Genomic DNA, 20,330 nt, shown 5'->3' on the forward strand with positions numbered 1-20,330 from the left:
GCCGATACCCTATCCCCTTCCTCAATCCACCTCCAATGGAAAAGATCTGAGGGCCTAGAGAGGGTAGAGCGGCCACATGGAAAGTGCGTGTGTCCGTGAAACCATTAACACTGAGCAGTGATATAAACCAGACATGAACTTATATTGTGCTAACTCCCTGAGAATGTGGAAGTTACCTGTTAAAACAGCTCACATTCCCTTAATAAACTCAGCTGAAAAAGGGGGAGGATGTCTCTTAACAAGACACCATCAAGTTCAGAAAGAAACGTAATGCTCTTCTCCTTAATCGTACTCTTAGCAAGGACTCTGGGTAATCAGCTCAGTTACTGGGCTTGCTTGGTAGCTTTCACATGAAACATGAGAGTAAAGGTGAAGTGTGCTGTCTGCCTCTGATGAGGACAAATCACAGCACTCGCAGTCACTCCCGCTCTTTACTTGACTGTCTCTGAGGTCCAAGAAATGTGTTCTTTTTGCTTTGAAGGGGAAATGTCTTTGAGAGAGTACGGCAGTGTATTCAGGCAGTAGTCACAAAGAGAAAGGTTACTATTCCATTCCAACGTGATTGTTTTTTTGCAGTAGGTGATGTCGTTTGCCAGAATGGCTTCCAGAGACCCCTAAAATGTGTTTCTGAGCTCCTAACGTGAACTCCACAGTCACTATCAATCAATCACATGCCTTTCTGCAAGAGGGCTTGGGTTGTTATTTAGTTTTAATGATTCACCTATTCCACAACTAAATATTCTTAATCCATTTAAAAGAGGTGTGGAAGAGATGTAAGTGAAATGGTATAAAGAAGAGAGGCTACCACGATAGGGGAAATCATTCTAGAATAGTCTCTACTATTTGCCTTTCTAGTGGCCTCTTTAAATAAGATAGCAAAGACAACAGATGTTCTGCCTTTTGCTCCAGCTCATGCCCTCCTCTCATTTTCTTGGGTTCTGTGATAGCAGCTACATTTTGTATCACTTTGGGGGGCATTCTCATGAATATTGCCTCCAAATTCTTAGCTACATGATATTCTCAGCACAACACTGAGGGGCTCAGGAAAAAGTGGGATTCACAAAACTTAGACCAAGGTTTAGCTCTGTGTAGGACAACCATATGGTAAGTGTCCCCTAGGTTAAAAAAAAATACATAGCCAAAAATAGTACAAAGACCCAAAAATTCAGATCTAACCTATATGCACCCCTACCCTAAAACCTCATCATATTCTCTTTAGCAAGAAAAGCGAGCCTATGGTAGGCCAGGTACCTTGGGATTTTCTTCTATTGTTATTAATTAATTCTTTGAATAGACACTTCCTCTCCTATTATATGCCAGGTATCTGCACAGTCCTATTCCCAAGCTCACTGAAAGACGCTGCACTGAAAACACCATCTATTTCATTGCCATTAAAGTTAAAAAGGCATTAACGTTAAACATTTTTAACTTTAAAAGATGGCCTGGGAATCTAATCATCATTCATCACATTATTTCTCAGGGAAAATACACGCTGAGTTCTAAACCCCTGCCTTTTCTTTGTTTATGATATCTTCTCCATCTCTTGTTCTCAAAAGGATTTTAAGTGGCTGGTAGAAGATAAACAGGACTCAAAGCCATTTGTAAAAAGGGAAGAGCACACTAGCAGAGATAAGCTATTAAAGTGGAATCCGTTAAATTATCACTTGAACATAAATTTTTCAGATTGCTACTAGCTGTGTCAGGCTTGCAGCATAAAAGAAGACAGAAAGTCCGAGCTCTCATGAAACTAACATTCTAGCATCCCGGAGCAAGGAAGGTGGTGGGAGTATCCAAATGGTCAAGAAGAAACATGTAAAATACCACTATGACTCTGGACAGCAGTGGCTGCTGTGAGGGCGTATGAACTATGACACCTGCTGAGGGTTGAACAGCATCCCCCTCAAAATGCATACCCACTGAGACCTCAGAATGTGACCTTATTTGGAAACAGAGTCTTTGCTGTTATAATTAGTTAAGCAAAGATGAGATCATCTGAATTACGGTGGGCCTTGAATCCCATGACTGGCGTCCCTATAAGAAGGTCACGTGAACACACAGAGGAGACACACACAGAAGAGAGATGCCATGTGAGGATGGAGGCAGAAATTGGAGGCCTGCAGCTATGAACCAAGGAAGGCCAAGGATTGCCAAGAACTGTCAGAAGCTAGGAAGAGGCAAGGAAGGAGTCTTCCCCAGAACCTTCAGAGGGAGCGTGACCTGGCTGAGACCTTGAATGAAGGCCTCTATCCTCCAGAATTGTGATATAATCAATTGCTTTGTTCCAAGCCATCCAAGATTATGGTGCTTTGGTACAACTTTCCTTGGAACATAATACAGTAACTTAGAGTTACTGTGAGCAGAGGGAAGTTAGCTAATGTAATTAGACTGGATGAATTAAGTTACCTTCCCCAAGAAGTGACATGTAAGCTGAGATCGGCATGACACTAACTTCCACACTGAGCTCCCTAGCAGGCAAGGCAAAAACTGAGGCCCAGTGTTCCTTCTCTATTAAAAGCAAGCATGCATGTTAACAAACATTTTAATAATTATCTTACAAGTGGATTTGGGGGACTAGAACCTGTTTTTAGGTTAAGAATTCTTTCTCATAAAGACCCATTTTGCTCTCTTTTTTCCCCACAGCTAATTTTTAAAAACTTAAGCCACACAGTTGGGTGGAGAACCTCCTTCTTTTTCTGGACCAGGGGAGTGTGTGTAGAGGCAACGGTACTCACAGGGTGAAATGAAGGTGGCCCTGGAATTCTGCCTGGGTCTCAACTGTCACAAAATGAAATAAACTGTGCTTCATGCCCAGTTAATTTTACATGACTCTTATTAGGCAATGTGTCATCTGCCCCTCCTAAAAACTAAATAGTTTAATACAGAAAATATTATAGGACATAAATTATAGACAATGTAAAAATGACGTTGTGCTGCTATGGAGAAAATTTATAGCACCCCGTCACAAGGCCGTTAACAGAGAGAAAGGGAAATGAAACCACAGGGCCGAGAAGACGAAGATGGGCTCCGAGATCAGACCCTACAAGACGGACAGTCAGGGGAGTGTGGAGAAATGCAGGAAGGCAGAACAATTACTCTCGAAGCCATGACATGGATTAAATGCACTAAAAAAATGTCAGCTATAGAACGTTCTGGAAACATATCAGTGCGTGCAACAGTCACGCAGAGTTAAGCCAACAGAGCCAGTCCCATTTCTGCATTCTGCAGATAGCGAACGGCTGAAAATGGTGGAAGCTTAAAAACCCTGCCTCCTCCACATCCCAACCTGCTCAGTAGATGTGATTTTCAGACAGAGGTCCACTGGGTCCTAGTCACCAGGCCACCCCCCAGCTTTGCTTCTCTTACCCATTTCATCTACAGGTGATCTGCCTACAGCTCCTTCTTTTTAAAGGGATCTACTGTTTTGTCTTTTTTCCCCTAATTTAATAGAAAACCTCTTATTTATATCCCCCGAAAGTAGAAATAAAGCCAGAAAGTCTTGAGCTTTACTGCCACAAACTAAGCCTCCAAAAAGGGCCATCATTTTATTTCGTGTTTAAAAAAAAAAAAAGAAAGACCATCTTCAAATGGACCTTAAAATCTGCTATAGCTTGAACACAACATTGCCCAGCAAGGCAAGAGAGACCCCATTGGCCAGCAGCTCAGAAGCCTCTGAAGAAGTCACTTGCCTTGGTGAATTCCCCATGGCTCACTTCCGGCCCCTGCCTTTGAGATCTCAGAATTTGGAGTTTGTCACCGCTGCAAGAGTGGAGCCAGTGATCTGGGGTGCACTCACGTTAATCCCAGCTGAGAGGGGCTGATGTCAAACCAGAAGGCCAAGTAATTTGTTAATATGATGAGGCACAGAAATGTCATGCCAGGCAGAGCCCTCAAACAGATGTGCCTAAAGCCTTCTCTGTAGATAAATCCACATGAGGAAAGACTGAGGAGCAATTCTCGGTACTACATGCAGCAAAATAAACAATCAAGCGTGCTTACGTTTCACGGCCAAGGTCCCCCCAGTGAGGAAGGCTTCAGCACAACAGCTACCCAAGATCGGTTCAGCCACCCAACCCCCTCCCCCAGGGTGGGTAGGGCAGGTAGCAGAAAATGGGAAAGTGTAGATTCTGGCTTTCTTGGCATCCCACAGGCTAACCCCCCCAGCCAGGGTTCATCAGACACAATGCTTTGACTGGATCAAGCCTCTACTGAAGTATCAGTCCCATCTCAGTCAAGCAAAACAACTCCTTTTAGGGATATTTGGGAGCAGAGGGGTAATCTTATGTTGCCCCTTGGGGATGAGGGTGCAAGCTGAGCCTGGGGCAGCCAAGGAAGCCAGTCACATTTACATATATAAATACTCCAAAGTGATGTTATTACTTCACACTTCAAACTCTTCTTGCTAGGGTTCATTTCAAGCTGTCAACCTGCCCTTAGCAATGATTGAATCTTATTAAAAGGAACACTCTCCTGTAATCAAATAGACGCATTACCTTGAATATTCAATTTCTGCCAAGCCACAGCTGAAACAATCACTTCGGAGAATGTGTTTGTGGACATGAGACCTGCAATCATTCCTGAGTGCACTCTGGGCTCATCTGCTCCCTCCCACTCACATATTTCCCCCACCAACATGGAGCAATACAATGATTAGGTTTCCACTTAATGACTTAGCATTGCATGCCGATCTTGTCTCTCTGAGAATAAACTCAGATGATCTTACGAAAAGTTTTGTGCTTCCTCAAAGTCTGCAGTGCTAGAGTTAGAATCTTAGTTTAATCTTACAGCTGGTCATCAAAGCCATAGTGTGTGTGGGTTTCACCTGTTTAACCCTCAGAGGTCAATCTTGTTTCTCCGGGAGCTCCACTGGGTCTCCCTGCTGACCACATGTCATAGTAATAATACTGACACCCTTGGGAAGCCTTGTTCCGTTTTCCAACTATTGTCTCTCAGCTTCAAATCCACCATTTTATACTCTGTTCCGGTGCTGGGTCAGGGACACTGCAAAACACGTTTGTCCTTGGTTACTGGGTTTCCAGTTGTGTGTTACCAAGATGGGGCTCTGAGGAGAGATCAAAAGTTAGGAGGGAAGGAGCAGATCCCTGACTCTTCCTGTTCACCTGCAGATCCTGCGTTTTCACCAGAAAAGAAAGCCACTCTCAGGGGCATGTAGTAACTTAAGTGCAGAAGTGTTCCATTATTTTTTCCAGTTACCGTAAGTTTTCTAATTATTGCAGAAAAGCAACAAGTGTGGGCGGCCAGGCAGGCCCAGAGCCGGGGTTTTATGAGGTCTAGGGCAGGGGTTGGCAAACTACAGTCTGAGAGCCAAATCTAGCCTGTCACCCAATTCTGTAAATAAAGTTTTATTGGAACACAGTCATGTTCATTCATTTCTATATTGTCAATGGCTATGTTCACAACTACAGCTGAGTTGATTAGTTGCAACAGGGGCCATACAGCTCACAAAGCCTAAAATATTTACTATTTAGCCCTTTGTCAGAAAAAGAGTTAAACACCCTGTGATGTAGCGAATCATAAAGCCTCACTGTACCTGTCCAGTCCTACGGGTCCCATTTCCATCCACTCCAGCTCTCACAGAAGACCTGCCGTTACACACAAATGAGACCCCAAGACTGAGTGGAGAGCCACACAATCCGGATGGGGATGAGGTAAAAAGAAAGTCAACTTGGGTTATTAACAACAATAATGATTGCAGGAAAGGAGAAAGAGTGACTCCGAACTTTCAAAGGCCATTGCCATCTCAACCAGAGAAGAATTTCACAGCCAAGTACAAGCACTTTCGCCCATTTCCCAAGTGCACGTGCACAATGTGACTTTGAAGTATCGGTGGCTTTTAATCTTGCAGGCCTCTTAAAGGGGTGGATCGAAAGCAGGAACCCTCCCTGCTAATGCTCTCCCATTTCCCAGAGGCAGATAAAAACCCATTTATTTTCAAGTTTTTTAAAAAAATTCTGACTGTACATTCAATTTTGGGCTGGGGAATAAGTAGAGAAGAACTCAGAGAAAGTAGAATATATGGTATCCAGCTGGAGGAGCCTGACATGCATGTAGCAAAATGAGATTTATACACTTCAAAAAGGGGGACTTGCAGTGCATGAAAGTAGAGTTCATGCATTCACTCATTCAGCAAGTGTTCATTCGTTTTAAGGAGAAAAGATGAACTATGTGTACATTTCACAGTACACACATCCTCTGTCCTCCAAGGAGTTACTAATATAGTATGGAGGTGATAAATCATTAAACCAAATCATTATAATATCACTTGATGAGTGCTATAAAAAGCTCATTCATTTTTGGACACATGGGAGTAAACAACTATCCTGGAAGGATTGGGAAGGATTTGCAGAAAATATATTGAATCTGCCTTAAAGATGTCTGGGAAGTAGCTGGAGGAAGCATAGTCCAGGCCAAGAGAAAATAGCCACTAAGGTCAGGGTGCTCCCTCACTCACCCCGGTGACCACGGCCTGCCCAGGGAACCCAGACAGTAGAAAGAAGGATCAAGAGTTGTGTGGCTCCCTGACATTTAGGGACATTTACTGGCCTCATGATTTCCATTGGCATAAGAACAGTAAAAGGAACCCCCAAAGTCAGGGTCTAAGTAGTCCATTTTGACAAAAGTGTCACTGGTCATACCCTTATCTACACTGACAAAGTGACAAATCCTTTTCTGGAGATGTCTCAGCACCAACCTCCCTTTTGTCTGTAACAATCCACATTCCACCACAAGCAATTAATTGTTAAAATTTTAATTTAAAAAATTAGGCAGACAGCCTGAAAAACGCCAAGGGAGCCCGGTTTGTCCCCAAGAGGTACTGTCTTCACGGAGTTCACCTCGCATCCTCTGTTCACGACATGCGCGGCTGAAGCCGTGGTTTTTCAATGTGCAGCACCGTCACTGCCTGGGAACTTGTTAGAAGTGCAAACCCTCAGGCCACCCTCCAGACCGCCTGAATCAGAAACTCGGGAGGTGGAGGCCAACAATCTGCATGATACCAAACGCTCCGGGGGATTCCAGTGCACGCTGAAGTTTGAGAACCACTGGGCCAAATCATCCTAGATGCTAGCGAATATTGCTTAGAATCCCAAATGGCCTGCTTCATTAAAAATGAGAAGGAAGAAAAGAATTCTAGTTCTGCTATTACTACAAAGACAAAAGGGAGCATAGGCATCACTGTATGGTCTCATCTATAGATTAGAAGACTGTGGAAGAATAGCAAGTAAGACATAGAAGTAATTGCATATCGCAGCCCAGGCAACTAGATGAAAACAACCTGTCCATATTTTCAGGCAAGTGTACCCCCTTCTTAAGCTGACTCCAGCAGAGAGTATTGCAAAAACCCAGATCTTTTCTGGGGTACAATTCTACAGTGAAAGTGAGGAAAGACAGAAAAACAGGCCAGAAGTGTAGACCGGGGCAGGATCGTGAAAGACCGAGTCCTTCTTATACACTGGGCTTTCATCCCATAGGTAACAGGAACCCACGAACGCTGTTTTTGTAGTTTGGGCAGCGTAATGACGTAAGGGTCCTGGATCTGAAAATATTACCCTAGTGCGAAGCTTGGGGTAGAGAAGGCAGCATTGGAGAGAAAGGTGGAGACTTATTACTTAGGAAGGTATTTTTTGAGGTGTTGAGAACCAGAACCAGGGACCCCACTGAGGGGATGGAAGAGAAGAGTCAAATCACAGAGAACTTCCAGGAAGAACTTTCCGGACATGGTGCCAGACTGGATGTGAAAGTACAGAGAAGGGCAGTGAAGATGACCTTGACTTCTAGTTTGAGTGTGGGTATAGGTAGTGGTGCCCCTCATCAAGGTAGGTGACACAGACGAACAGGGTTTAGAAGAGAAAAATGAGTTTTGTTTTGAATAGATCATGTTTGTGGAGTCTGTGTGAACTTCACACAGAAGTACCTAATGTCACTTAATTTCTTTACCCATAAGGTGGAATGTGTGCAGCAAACTCACACTGTGGTATCGTCTTCACTCCTCACATCAGGCCCCAGGTGTTACGCAGGCAGACGCCAATCTACACCATGCAACAGAAGTTTAATGATCAGTACAGCTGCTGTTTAAATCCTGGTTTCCACATGCAATTTGGGTTTGCAATAGGACTTAAAATTGAGCTATACTGGAAAACAGTTTATATTTCGTAAGTCTTATTTGGGGTATTATTTTCTAAGTGATATTCCTAATCAATTTCCAGATAACAGCTGACTTGGGCTGGAAATTAAGCCAATTCAGAACAAATCCATCATGTTCTCTGGCATCTCGGGGTTTTAAAGGATAAGAATGAGAAGACATAGACAGTTGTCTGGTAGTATGCAATGTGAATGTCATACAAATTAGCCAAGAGCCCCTTTGCCAAGTTTTAATCAATAGTGTTGAATTGAAAAGAAGGTACCAGCCATGAAAATAATGCTATATTGTCAGTCTTTCCATATATGAAATTATTTCCTCAAACTACTTAAAAAAAACAACACCTAGTCCCTGGCATCCTTAATTCCTTCCCTCTATTTAGAGTGTAAAGAGGCTGAAGAAAATGTGTCCAGTGGAATAACTCAATTTTGAGAAATGGGCCGGAGCCCAATCCAGATGGATGCAGCCGTGGGGGGTTGGGAGAGTCACCTCCTGTCCCCAAGTTACTCCTTTGTTGAACCTATAATTGTGTTAGCGAGAAAGGCGACATATGTTGGCTGTGGACCTTTCAAGGCAGGCAATCACACTATTTCATGTTTGCATCTGACTTGGTTAGAAAAAGTATCTTCAAAAAGCATCCTGGGCACTCTGGGGATAATATCTGGAGTGAAATGTTTGAGGAGTAATTAGGAAGGAGAAGGTAAGCACGAGAGCAAGAGTGAGAGTGATACCATTTGCAGAGAAGTCATTTATATTGAAACAGCCTCAGGGCCACTGACCTTAATAGGACCAGATCAAAGTCTATTCATGTTAACCTTTTAACGAACCAAAAGCGGCTGACGGAGGAAGAAAAAAAAAACATAGCCTGTTCCATTGGGGGGAGACAAATTATATAAATACGTACTACTCCCTGACTATTTGAATGGCCCAGATAAAGATGCAACTGCCTGCAGAGATAATTACTTGGGCAAGAGTGTTAGAGCAAAAAAAATGGCATCAGATCTTTAATAAGATAACCAGATACCTCGAAGCATTGCATTAGAGCAGCGGCAGGATTATTTTTTTCATGCCATTAGAGGGAAATGGAAAGAACTCATTGTTCTGAGCTGTAGCATCCTGGAGATGAGGGAGAGAAGGGCTCAGGAGCTGCTGCCCTCGGAGTCCAGTCTTTTATGTTTGAATTCTTTTCTGGGACAAAAGGTCGAGGTTGGGGAGGACAGGAATAAGGCAAGTGTGTGTGTGTGTGTGTGTGTATGTGCGCGTGCGCGTGCAAAACTGACAGAACATCTGCTTTCCCACGGATTTGGGTAAAGCAAGAGATGAACAGTTGACCTCGGCGAAAAAAATATTTTACCTTAATAATTAATATAATAATTGATCAACAAAGCCAATCATTTCAGCAACCAAATTGTGGGTTGTTAAGAAAAGCAGTTAAGTGCCTAGAAAGTTGACCACAATTTCTGCACACACGCCTCACGGGCCTAGCTCAGGGCTAGGTAGCGATGGTTTGCAGAGTGAGTAGCACAAGGGGCGTGCTCTGCAGACTGACTGACAGGTAGCCTCCATTCCTCCAGCAACAGTGCTCCTGTCCTGGTAATCCAGTGAGTGATCACCCAGCATGCAGGGGTGACAGATCCAGATATCTACCTGATTCATGGTTTTTGGCAGGCCAGTACGGCTATGGTCACAGAGAAAGAAAGACTCCAGCTCCACCTTCCCTCCCAGACTTTTAAATCGGGCATCAAAGATCCAATCCAAAGGAACCAACTGGGAACATGAATGCATCAAAAGGGATAGGTGGAGAGTGTAGGAAAGGGAGTGGCTGCCCCCCACACACTCAGTGCCAACCAAACACTGCCAAATGGGAAGGCAACCACTGCCGTGTTGTGGGATCACCCAACTTCCCGGGAAAAGCTAACGCATCTGACCTTCATGTGAACCCTCAGAAGGCTTAAATTTTCATAGACATTGTACAAGCCAAACCAAACACGGTTCTATTGATTCCACTGAGTCTACAAGGCCATGGTCTTTGTTTCCCTCCTTAACCAGACTAGAAAGCCTTTCACTGCAGAATCAGAAATGCAAAGCTCCAAGTCGAAGCCTGTGGGAATTGGGGCCCATTGCTCTTTGCTGGGAATTGGGGAAAAAGGAAATGAAGGACACATTGTAGATTCCCAAAGAGGGCACTGTGAGGGTGCTGTGGAGAGAGTCGAGAATGGAGGTAATGAAATGCTCTCTGAACACTTGTCATTTCCCCAAGGACCAGCCCTGGGCATAGGAATATTTTGTTGTGATAGCTCTTACTTTAGGGTAACCAGTGACAACCACCACCAAAACCACTCTTGTCATCAAAGGTGTGTGTGCATGTGTGTCTGTGTAGGAAATTGTGTAGGAAAAAATTCTCTTTGGACCCCGGAGGATGCTGCAAAGATCATTCTCGCCCATATCAATTCCTTTCCTATGCTTCACACCCTCTCCATCAATTCAAAGCATGGCCCTAGCCATTCTGAATGTAAGGAAAGAATCAAGCTTATTAACAGTTAGCATATTAATGGGCTTTTTACTGTTTAAAGGAAGCTCACAGCATCTCATTATTGGGGCTTAAAAGAATGGAAATTGTCAGGCACAGAATTTGGTGAATGCGATGAAAAAATGTGGAGAGCTGGCTCTGGCTGAGGGTTCTGTGCCCAGCCCCTTCGCCCAGGGCTGCCATCCTCAGCTCTTCAGAAATCTTGCTCTCTCGCTGCAAAGGGGTCTGTTTATTTTTTCATATAGAAGGCAGCTTCAAAGGGCAGCTTTTGCTTTGGTTTTCCTTTGGGCAACATTAAAGGGGAGAACAAAGTGAATTCAGAACTTTTTTTTTTGCCACAGGCCACTCAGTAGACAATCTCAGTTCAGAAGCGCCTGTGGAATGCGGGGCTGCTTCCCTGCAGGCCGGTGGCACCCATTGCAGGAGGTCTTTGCGCGGCTTCTCCGCCCAGGACCGGGCGGAAGGAGGTCCTTTCTCCAGGCCAGGCAGGCACCTGCCGCGGCAAAGTTAAGAACTGCGTGCAATGTCTCTTAGCGGATGTTGAGAGCATGAGCTCTGTCAGGCTTCCTGGTTTCAAATCCTGGCTCTGTCACTTTTAGCTCTGTGATCATGGACAAGTTTCTAAACCTCTCTGGGTCCCCGTTACATCACCTACAAAGATAATAATATCCACTTGGTAGGATTGCCATGAGAATGAAGATGGTGCACATGCCTGGTACAGAGTAAACACTGATTAAATGTTAGCTAGCTTTCTTTTTATTATTGTTGTTATTATCATATAAATCAGCACTTTAACAATATGCTTCCCGATTTGTTCTCTCATTACCTTCGAGGTAAACCATGTTAGGGTAATACAAATCGTGCCATCTAAGGAATTCTGATGGAGGGGTCAGAAGACCTAGGGATGGGATCAACATTTAAGCTGGGCAGCTGACCAGTCAGGTGACTCTGGTCAAGTCACTGCACCTGCTCGAGTCTCAGTTCTGTCACCTGTGAGATGGGAATGATCTTTGCCAGTTAGCCTTACAGAGTTGTTGTTAAGATCCATGCTGGACTTATTTGGCCTTAAACCATAATATATTTTATCAGTCTGCATTATTTCTGTTCTCCCCCTTTATTTCACACTCTCCCTCTCTAGCTCACACTTTCCTTCATGCTTTTCGGCTTCTGCTACCTAAGACAAAGTGAGGACATGTCTTATTAAAACAGAAAAGGAAGAAGGGAGGAAGCACTGAATAATTATTCACTTACTACAAAAAAAGGGGCATGCTACTTTTTTTGTTTTACAGAATTCTCCTTAATCTACTTTCTTATGGTTTTAAAGAATGGATATGAATTGACCACTCAGAATTTGCTATGTTAAAGACAGGAGGGTTAAATTGGTGCAGATTTTCTGGGAAGCTACAGCAGTGGGCTTCAGGCACTATTAAAAAACTTACTCCCTGTGACTCCATAACTCCATACTTGGGGATTTGTCCTGGAGTATTTTAAAACAAGAAAAACAATCATTAAAGTTGCTCATTGCAGTGTTTTATATAATAAAACATTGAAAGAAACCTGAGTGTCCAAACACAGGGGGATGAACTAGTAAATTAGAGGCCATTAATTTGATGGACTATATTATAGGCATTAAAAGTAAATGTCATGATTTTTAGCAGTGTGAAAAGATTTATCAAATTACATATAAATCAAGATTACTATTATGTAAAGATAAAGCATTTTTATTGGAAGTTATGAAGGATAGTTACAAATTGGTAAATGTATGTTGAAATTTAACATTATTTTTTGCAACCAGTAAAGTTGAAGAACTGAAAGTCTAGAAATATATAGGTTTTCCCCTGGCTGGTGTGGTTCAGTGGATTGAATGCTGGCTTGTGAACCAAGGGGTCACTGGTTCAATTCCAGGCCAGGCCATATGCCTGAGTTATGGGTCAGGTCCCCAGTGGAGGATGTGCAAGAGGCAACCATACATTGATGTTTTTCTCCCTCTCTTTCTTCCTTCTTTCCCCTCTCTCTAAAAATAAATAAATAAAATCTTTAAAAAATTTTTTAAAAACATGGACATCAGGGTTTTTTGGTCTGTGGACAAGAAGATTGAAGAAAGACAGCTATCTCCAAGAAATTACGGATTTCCTAGACCTCAGTTATATAGGCAACATTTTTGTTCTTTAAAAAAATATGACAGGGTACATGCCTGGGTTGCAGGCCATGACCCCCAGCAACTGCACATTGATGTTTCTCTCTCTCTCTCTATCTCCCTCCTTAAAATCTTTTTTAAGGATTTTATTTATTTATTTTTAGAGAGGGAAGGGAGAGAGAAGGGGGGAGAGAGAGAGAGAGAGAGAGAGATCAATGTGCAGTTGCTGGGGGCCATGGCCTGCAACCCAGGCATGTGCCCTGACTGGGAATTGAACCTGCGATGCCTGGTTCACAGCCCGTGCTCAATCCACTGAGCTACACCAGCCAGGGCAAAATAAAATCTTTAAAAAATAATATGAAAGAAACATGGCAAACTGTTAAGATTTAATTTGCTTCAGACAGTGCTAGATAATACTAGGTATCATTATGTCTTTTATGTATTTTCTATGAGAAATATATCATAATAAAAAAATATGGATTTCTTAAAGCTGGGCCAGCCCTGCAAAATAGCCAAAGCTGTGTCTCTCCAATGGGATCTGGCTCACAAAATTCAAGTACTAATTTATAATACTTAGTAACTCTAAGAAATAGCTACATTTTCAAAGGAATCTCAACTATGAAGATTTTTAGCCCCAAAGAATGAGATATTGATTAGGGCATTGAAGTCAAACCTTAGGGGGAGATGAAATAGGAGTTAACGGGTATTGAAATTCCCTTTTCTAGTGACGCAGGTTCAATTCCCAGCCAGGGTACATGCCTGGGTTGCAGGCCATAACCCCCAGCAACCGCACATTGATATTTCTCTCTCTCTCTCTATCTCCCTCTCTTCCCTCTCTAAAAATAAATAAATAAAATCTTTTAAAAATAAAATAAAATAAAGAAATTCCCTTTCTTGGTCCTTTTCTCATCATTTTCATATTTCTCATCTCAATGACTCCTCACAAAAACCTCAAGAGACAGGCAAAGCATCATAAATAATATTATCAGAATACTCAGAAAGGCTATGTTAACAGGCTGACTATCATGCATCTAGACATTCAAATTTCAATCCCACATAACATTTATACAGACAGCAAAACAGCATGGAAAATTGTATTTGGTAGTGTGCTATCTGAAGGAAAAAAAAAACAAGATCACATTCACACTGCAATTACTGTGGAGTAAAAGCATTCAACTAATTATGGAAGAAATGGGAAAGAGTAAAACAGTTTTGCAAGAGTGGTGAAATTAAGATTTTTTTCCTGTTCCACTACTTTTAATATTGTTTTTGCAATCAGGAGACCAGAGCTATACTGATTGTGCCGCACCACATGGTGTACCCTCACCTCTTGCAGGCCTGGGATGTCCTGGCATAAGCCGTGATTATATTATAAATGAAACTGAATAAATGAATAATAATAATAATAACAATAAAGAGCTGCTATGAATTAGCCATAATTGCCTTGATGATTAGAGCAGCTAGGAATTAAGAAGCCAGTTGTAATTTTAATGGCCACTGTGATAATGAGCTAGACGGAAAAGGAGTGCCTACAAATAGATCCACCAAGAAAGGGGTATCCACGGGAAGACTGAGGGCTTGTGTGGATAGAGGTGGAAAAGTACAAGAGCATCACACCAGCCAGAAAGGGTTCCAACAGAAGCACAGATCAGACGGCATTCTCCTACAGGGTGGCTTGGGCTGAACTGCACAGGACCAAACCCAGCTAAGGAGAACAAACATAAGGTCTCCCACAGTCCTGGTTGATGTCCCAATGTCTCAAGGATATAGATGATGGGATTCAGCTCTTCCTAGTGGGGAGAAGACTACACAACTGCCAGGCAAAGTTGGTGAGCCTACATCTAGACACATAATCTTAATCAGGGGCATGTATGTGCGGGGGTCTAAATTCTGTATAAAACATAACGCTCTAGATTATGGGCGCTAGAAATTTCCCAGCACATTCCATCTACAGAATTAACTCAGATGGACCTTGTGTCTCTAGATCCACAAAGATGGCTGCTTAATGGGTGAACTCTCCAAGTCCCACAGACAATACAGGCTGCAAGGAAGTGATGTGTGTGTGCGTGCTCATACTGCCAGTGGTGGCCTTACTTTAAGAATGGGGGCTACAGAGACAGAAACCAGGGTCTGAGGCTACAACTTACCATCTCTATTTATTGGGTAGCTATTCTCCTTCTTTGGCCTTAGTTTTCTCACCTGCAGAACAGGGACAGTAATAGAATTGACCTAAAGAAGTAGTAATGAGAATTAAAGGAGATGGATACGTAACAAGTTCTCAGCATAGAGCTTGTTATACCATGAATGTTAATGTTAGCTACGACAACTGATATGACTAGGGGAAGAGCAAATGATTTTGGAATTCAGACATCAATATTGTATGTTGAACAAAAACTGGGCAGCTATTGGGGTACTGTCGTCCAACTTTCTTTTCCCGAGAGTCCACTTTAGAAAAATGATCTGTCTCACTGTATTTCAGGTAACCAGAGGCCAGCCGTTAAGTGTTGACGAAAATGTTGACAATGAGGTCCTGTCTATTTCCAGCATAGATATGAGATGAGATGAGGAAAGGGATAAAAACAAGAGATGTTTAGAGTAGAGAAGGAATCTATTACCAAGGAAGACCTAGAACGTTCACTCTTTTGACATCTTTATAGGCTAGGTACCAAATACACTTCTTACTTGGATTGGGAAGTAAATGACACTAGTTAGAGGCATAGGTGTTCAACAAATATTTATTGAGCTATAAAATAAGAATTACTAGTAAATGAACATCTGAATATATGTTGCAATATAGCTAATTAACCATAAATACTCTATATTGAGGGCTTAGTATGTGGCAAAGCACTTTGTGTATATTATCTCAGTGAGGCAGCTGGATAAAGTAAGTACCATTTTATCCTCATTTTCTAATTAAAGAAAATTGAGACAGGGAGACTAAGTAATTGATCAAGATTATGATGATAGAGTCAGGATTCAAACCATTCAGTCTCACTAAAAAGTCACTTAAGAATAGCAATCAAGAAACAGTTCAAACATATTATTTCTAAATTGTGAAAACAACCCTATACACAGGTATTTTTATTTCTATTTTACTCAGCTTTACAGATACAAAAACCAGAGCTCAGTGGCAGACCAGGTTTTAGGGGAGAGGTATCCATGGGAGTATCTTATTACTAGCATTACTTAAAAATGTCCAGTGCATGTTGAAAATAAAAAGCAGGCAGATTTTATTTGCTTTCATTATTGTTTTGTTTTCTACAGACCATGTACCTCCTTGTTGCCAACACGTGGCTCCTCCCCCTTTATCCCCATTCTACCCCCTACGTGAACTTAGCATGCTACCGGCTTGGAGAAATCCAATGAGTAGGGATGAGTAAGGTTACACAACTCTTAAGCTCTAGGCCCAGGATGTGAAGCTGGAGAATTGTGTGTGTGTGTGTGTGCATGTGATATATATATATATATATATATATATATATGCAAACCCATCCCACAGACTGAGCTAATCACAATGCTCATGTGTGAGACATTTATTTACATAAATATTTTAAAGCTCTACACTTATTCTAAAGTGCAATCACAATTAATTAGAAGAATGTCTACATGGAATCCATTTATCTCGTAAAATAATCTCTAGGTAAGACTCCTATTTAGAGGCAATCACAAACTGTATCTTCAAAGCTGTGTCCCTAAATTCTCGGCCCTGAGTTAGTTTCGGGCTAGCCCAGGGCGTCTGAGTACCTGGCGATGGACTGAAACAGCTTTGTGTACCGAGTAGCCCCTCTTGGTGAAATCTTCCCAAACTCTTAAAAGCAAATATAAGATTTTGACATACCAAGTAGAAATAGCAAAAGTATACAAGACAGAGAGATCCCAGTTCCAGAGACAACCTAGCCCCGACTGGTGTGTCTGCACATCTAACTCAATTTAACAGCAAATGCCAAAGCGGTCTAGTCTATGCTGGTGAGACTATTTGTAGGGTACCAGGACCAGACATTTTCCCTGGCCTTTCCCTTTATATTCACTCCAGATGCCAATGAGGCAGCCTGGAAGCAAATTAGCATAATTTTTAATGACTAATTTAATTTGAGCAAAGCAACTCCTGACCACCCATCCAGGCCATCAGAGCAGATGGTGAGACAAGAAGATACCAGTCAAGGCCAGACTTCAGAGTCATCTAGAAAGTCTTAAAAATACGTTTCTTAAATTCATGGGATCCTCTTAGGCTGTCTGATTCAGAATCCTCAGAGATAAAAGATTTTTTTAAAAAAAACCTCCCGCAAGTGATTCTGATGTCCCCGGTTTGGTCCCCAGTGTGGTGTGGCTAGAAAAATGTTAGGTCTCTAGGCTCCAAACAGTTCTCCCACCTCGTCACCCAAATACCAGGCAAGCATGACCTGAGACTCCCTAGTATAACCGAATGCAGTGAGCAGGTCCTAGACAGGGACCCCACACTCCAGTGTAGGCCACAGGGATGGAATGCACGCTGTAGCGCTGAGTCCACAGGACTCATGCACGGTGGACGGATGTGGATTTTGGAGGCAGGCCAGTCTGGGTTCTACTCCTGCCTCAGTCACTTCACCAGCTGTGAATATCTGAACCATTAACTTAATTCCCCTTGGTCTCCATATCCATATCTGTAAATGAGGGAATAAAAATGCCTTCTTCATATGTTTATGGCAATGATGTGTTATGCCAGTCCTGGGCCTTTTGGTTTTCAAATCTATTCCTCAGTTTTCCATTGGCCCAACATGTTTGAATTCTGGCTGGGTTGCCCAACGGAAGGCCCCATGGGACCCTGGGGGACAGAAAGAAGAGAGAAGCTACGGCATTCTGTCCCTTCCTCTCTGACATGGTGGCATCATGGCTGTGGCTTCTCCGTCATGGCCCTTACTCCCACCAGACAGGCCCACCTTGGTTCTAGCTCCCACTAGGAGACCCATCTCCAGTTCCCTCCAGTACAGGGGCAGAGGTAACCCTCTACTACGGCTGATCCCTGGACTGATGCGTACCCCAGATGGCCTTGTCATCTCTGCTACCACCAGTGCAACCAACTCCCTGGCTCATATTCCCTCTTAAACAGTTAAGTGGCTCCTCTCTCCACCTCCCACTAAATCCTTATACTGTTCCAAGTATAGGGCTTGGTACTATTTATATTTAATAAATTGGAACTGTCTCCATCAAATATATTATAATAAACTACTGCTTATTCCTCAGATGCCTCCTGCCATTGTCCTCCGTCCTCAGCAGGAGCACTCGGGGGCAAGGCGGCTGACTGGAGCCACAGCTGTCTGAGCAGTTCTCCCAGACTGGAAACGACAATAATGGTCAACATATGTGGATAGTGCTCCCTCTATGCCATAGTCTTCATTGCTTTACTTAAATTAAATCATTTAATCTTCACTGCAACTTTATGAGGTAGACATTATCACTTTTGGAAATGAGGCAAATAGGGGAAAAAAGTGACTTGCTCAAGGTCATTGCACTAAGTGGGTAGAGCCCAGATTCAACCCTGGGCCAGTCTGGTATAAGAAGCTGTTCTCCGTAAGCCCCATCCTCTACCCCCTCACCAGGTGACTCCTCAGAACCAGGGAAAACAATGTCTTTTCACTCTCAGAGGCCATTGCCCCTCAACTCTGAAGACTCCCGTATGAAAGGGCCTCTATCTCTTACAGTTTCAGACCTACACAAAAAGCAGGGTGCTGTGATAGAGCACCCATGCTCATCGTGGCCCCGCAGAAGGTCCAGCACCCAGCCCAGAGGCTGCCTGGCACCCGCTGCCTTCTTCTGCTTTAATAGATGCCTCTTTGGTGGAGCGTGACTGCACAGGAATCCATAAGCCATTAGCTGGAGCTATATTAAAGCCTGTGAAAATCAATTGCTAACATTCTAATGACCTTCTTATAAATTAGTTTATCAGATTGTTTTACTCATTCACTAATTAACTGAGAGCAAAAAGGAACGAACTAATATTTATTTATTGAGTGTTTACTCTGTGCCCAGCCATCTGCCAGCAGCTCTGCATCTGACCTCTCTTTCCCTTTTCACCCTTTAAGCAACCCCGTAAGAGTAAAGTATGAGTCCCACCTTACAGACAGGAAAACTGAGCTCAGTGCATCATTTAAACTGGTGGTCTGTCTGACTCTAATACGCCACACAGTCTCTTCTGAGCTAAGATAAAGATGCGCTCTAGCCCTGGCTGGTGTGGCTCAGTGGATTGTGCACCAGCCTGTGAACCAAAGGGTCACTGATTCGATTCCCAGTCAGGGCACATGCCTGGGTTGCAGGCCAGGTCCCCAGCAGAGGGTGAGCAAGACGCAACCAAACATTGATATTTCTCTCCCTTCCTTCCCCTCTCTGTAAAAATAAATAAATAAAATATTAAAAAAGAAAAAAAGATGCTCTCTAAATGAGACTGTGGCCACAGTGGCAACTCTTGCCATAGAGGAGATTCCAGACTGCTATAGAGCAGTTAGGGTCTGGGACTCACGTTCCCCCACTTTTAGAACCAGAGTATCCATAGCAGTTATTTATTCTGTGCAGGTCCTACCACTGGATTCTGGCTGAGCGTGTGCAGATAACTATCTTACAGTTTCACAGATCCTCCTCATATCAAGAATAAGTGTACTCACATGGACAGCAAGGTGGGGATGGACCGTGGGAAGGGGAGAGCAATGGGGGAAATTGGGACAATTGTAATAGAACAACAATAAAAAAGAAACCTTTAGAAGACAGTCAATCCACGTGATACATCTTAGGAATAAAGAAAATAACCTCACAACTGGTTAATATATTTCTATAATAAAAATGAAGAGCACTTTCCCTCCGAGCAGGCAGTGGCAGCGGCTCGTGCAGACGTGTCCAGGAGGAAGGCTGGAGACCTTCATGGCAGGAAGGAGGAGCTGCTCGAACATCCGCACAACCCGAAGGTGGAGCTGTTCCAGGTGCACGTGGCCGAAGTGACGGGCAGCGCACCTTTCCAGACTTTCTAAGACCTGAGTTGTGCACAGATCCGTTGGCCGTGTTCTCACCGTCATTCACCAGACTCAGAAAGAGAACCTCAGGAAATTCTACAAGGGCAAGAAGTACAAGCCCCTGGATCTGCGGCCCAAGAAAACCCACGCCGTGCGCCGCCGGCTCAACAAGCATGGAGAGAACTTGAAGCCCAAGGAGCAGCAGCGGAAGGAGAGGCTGTGCCCACTGCGGAAGCACGCGGTCAGGGCCTGCGTGTCGGAGGGTCAATAAATCAGAAACTGGCTCAAAAAAAAAACCCAACAACCCAGTAACTGTACTATACTGTACTCAGCCTCATCTCTTCTGAACTTGACACAGATGGCAATATTTAGAACTTTGAGCTGATGCTCTGATGGTCTAAGACATGTAGAGACCGTGAAGGTGCCGTTTGCACAGGCACAAACCTCCTCTAACTCAGGAAATCAGAGCCTGCCATGCAATTGGGAAAAAAGGAAGAGAGAAAATTATAAATCGTTCTGTGCAAAGATTGC

General features: G+C 43.2%; 1 protein-coding gene across 1 annotated transcript; it reads left to right on the forward strand.

The window, feature by feature from the left end:
* The first annotated feature begins 10,370 nt into the window (after positions 1 to 10,370).
* LOC114497039 (60S ribosomal protein L35-like) lies at positions 10,371 to 20,086 on the forward strand. The gene is given in 3 exon segments (XM_036027525.1): positions 10,371 to 10,376; positions 19,659 to 19,799; positions 19,801 to 20,086. Coding segments are annotated over 3 exon segments (417 nt in total). The 3' UTR covers positions 20,071 to 20,086.
* The last annotated feature ends 244 nt before the right edge of the window (positions 20,087 to 20,330 follow it).

This window comes from Phyllostomus discolor, chromosome 5 (genome assembly GCF_004126475.2).
Source record: "Phyllostomus discolor isolate MPI-MPIP mPhyDis1 chromosome 5, mPhyDis1.pri.v3, whole genome shotgun sequence".
Lineage (NCBI taxonomy): Eukaryota > Metazoa > Chordata > Mammalia > Chiroptera > Phyllostomidae > Phyllostomus > Phyllostomus discolor.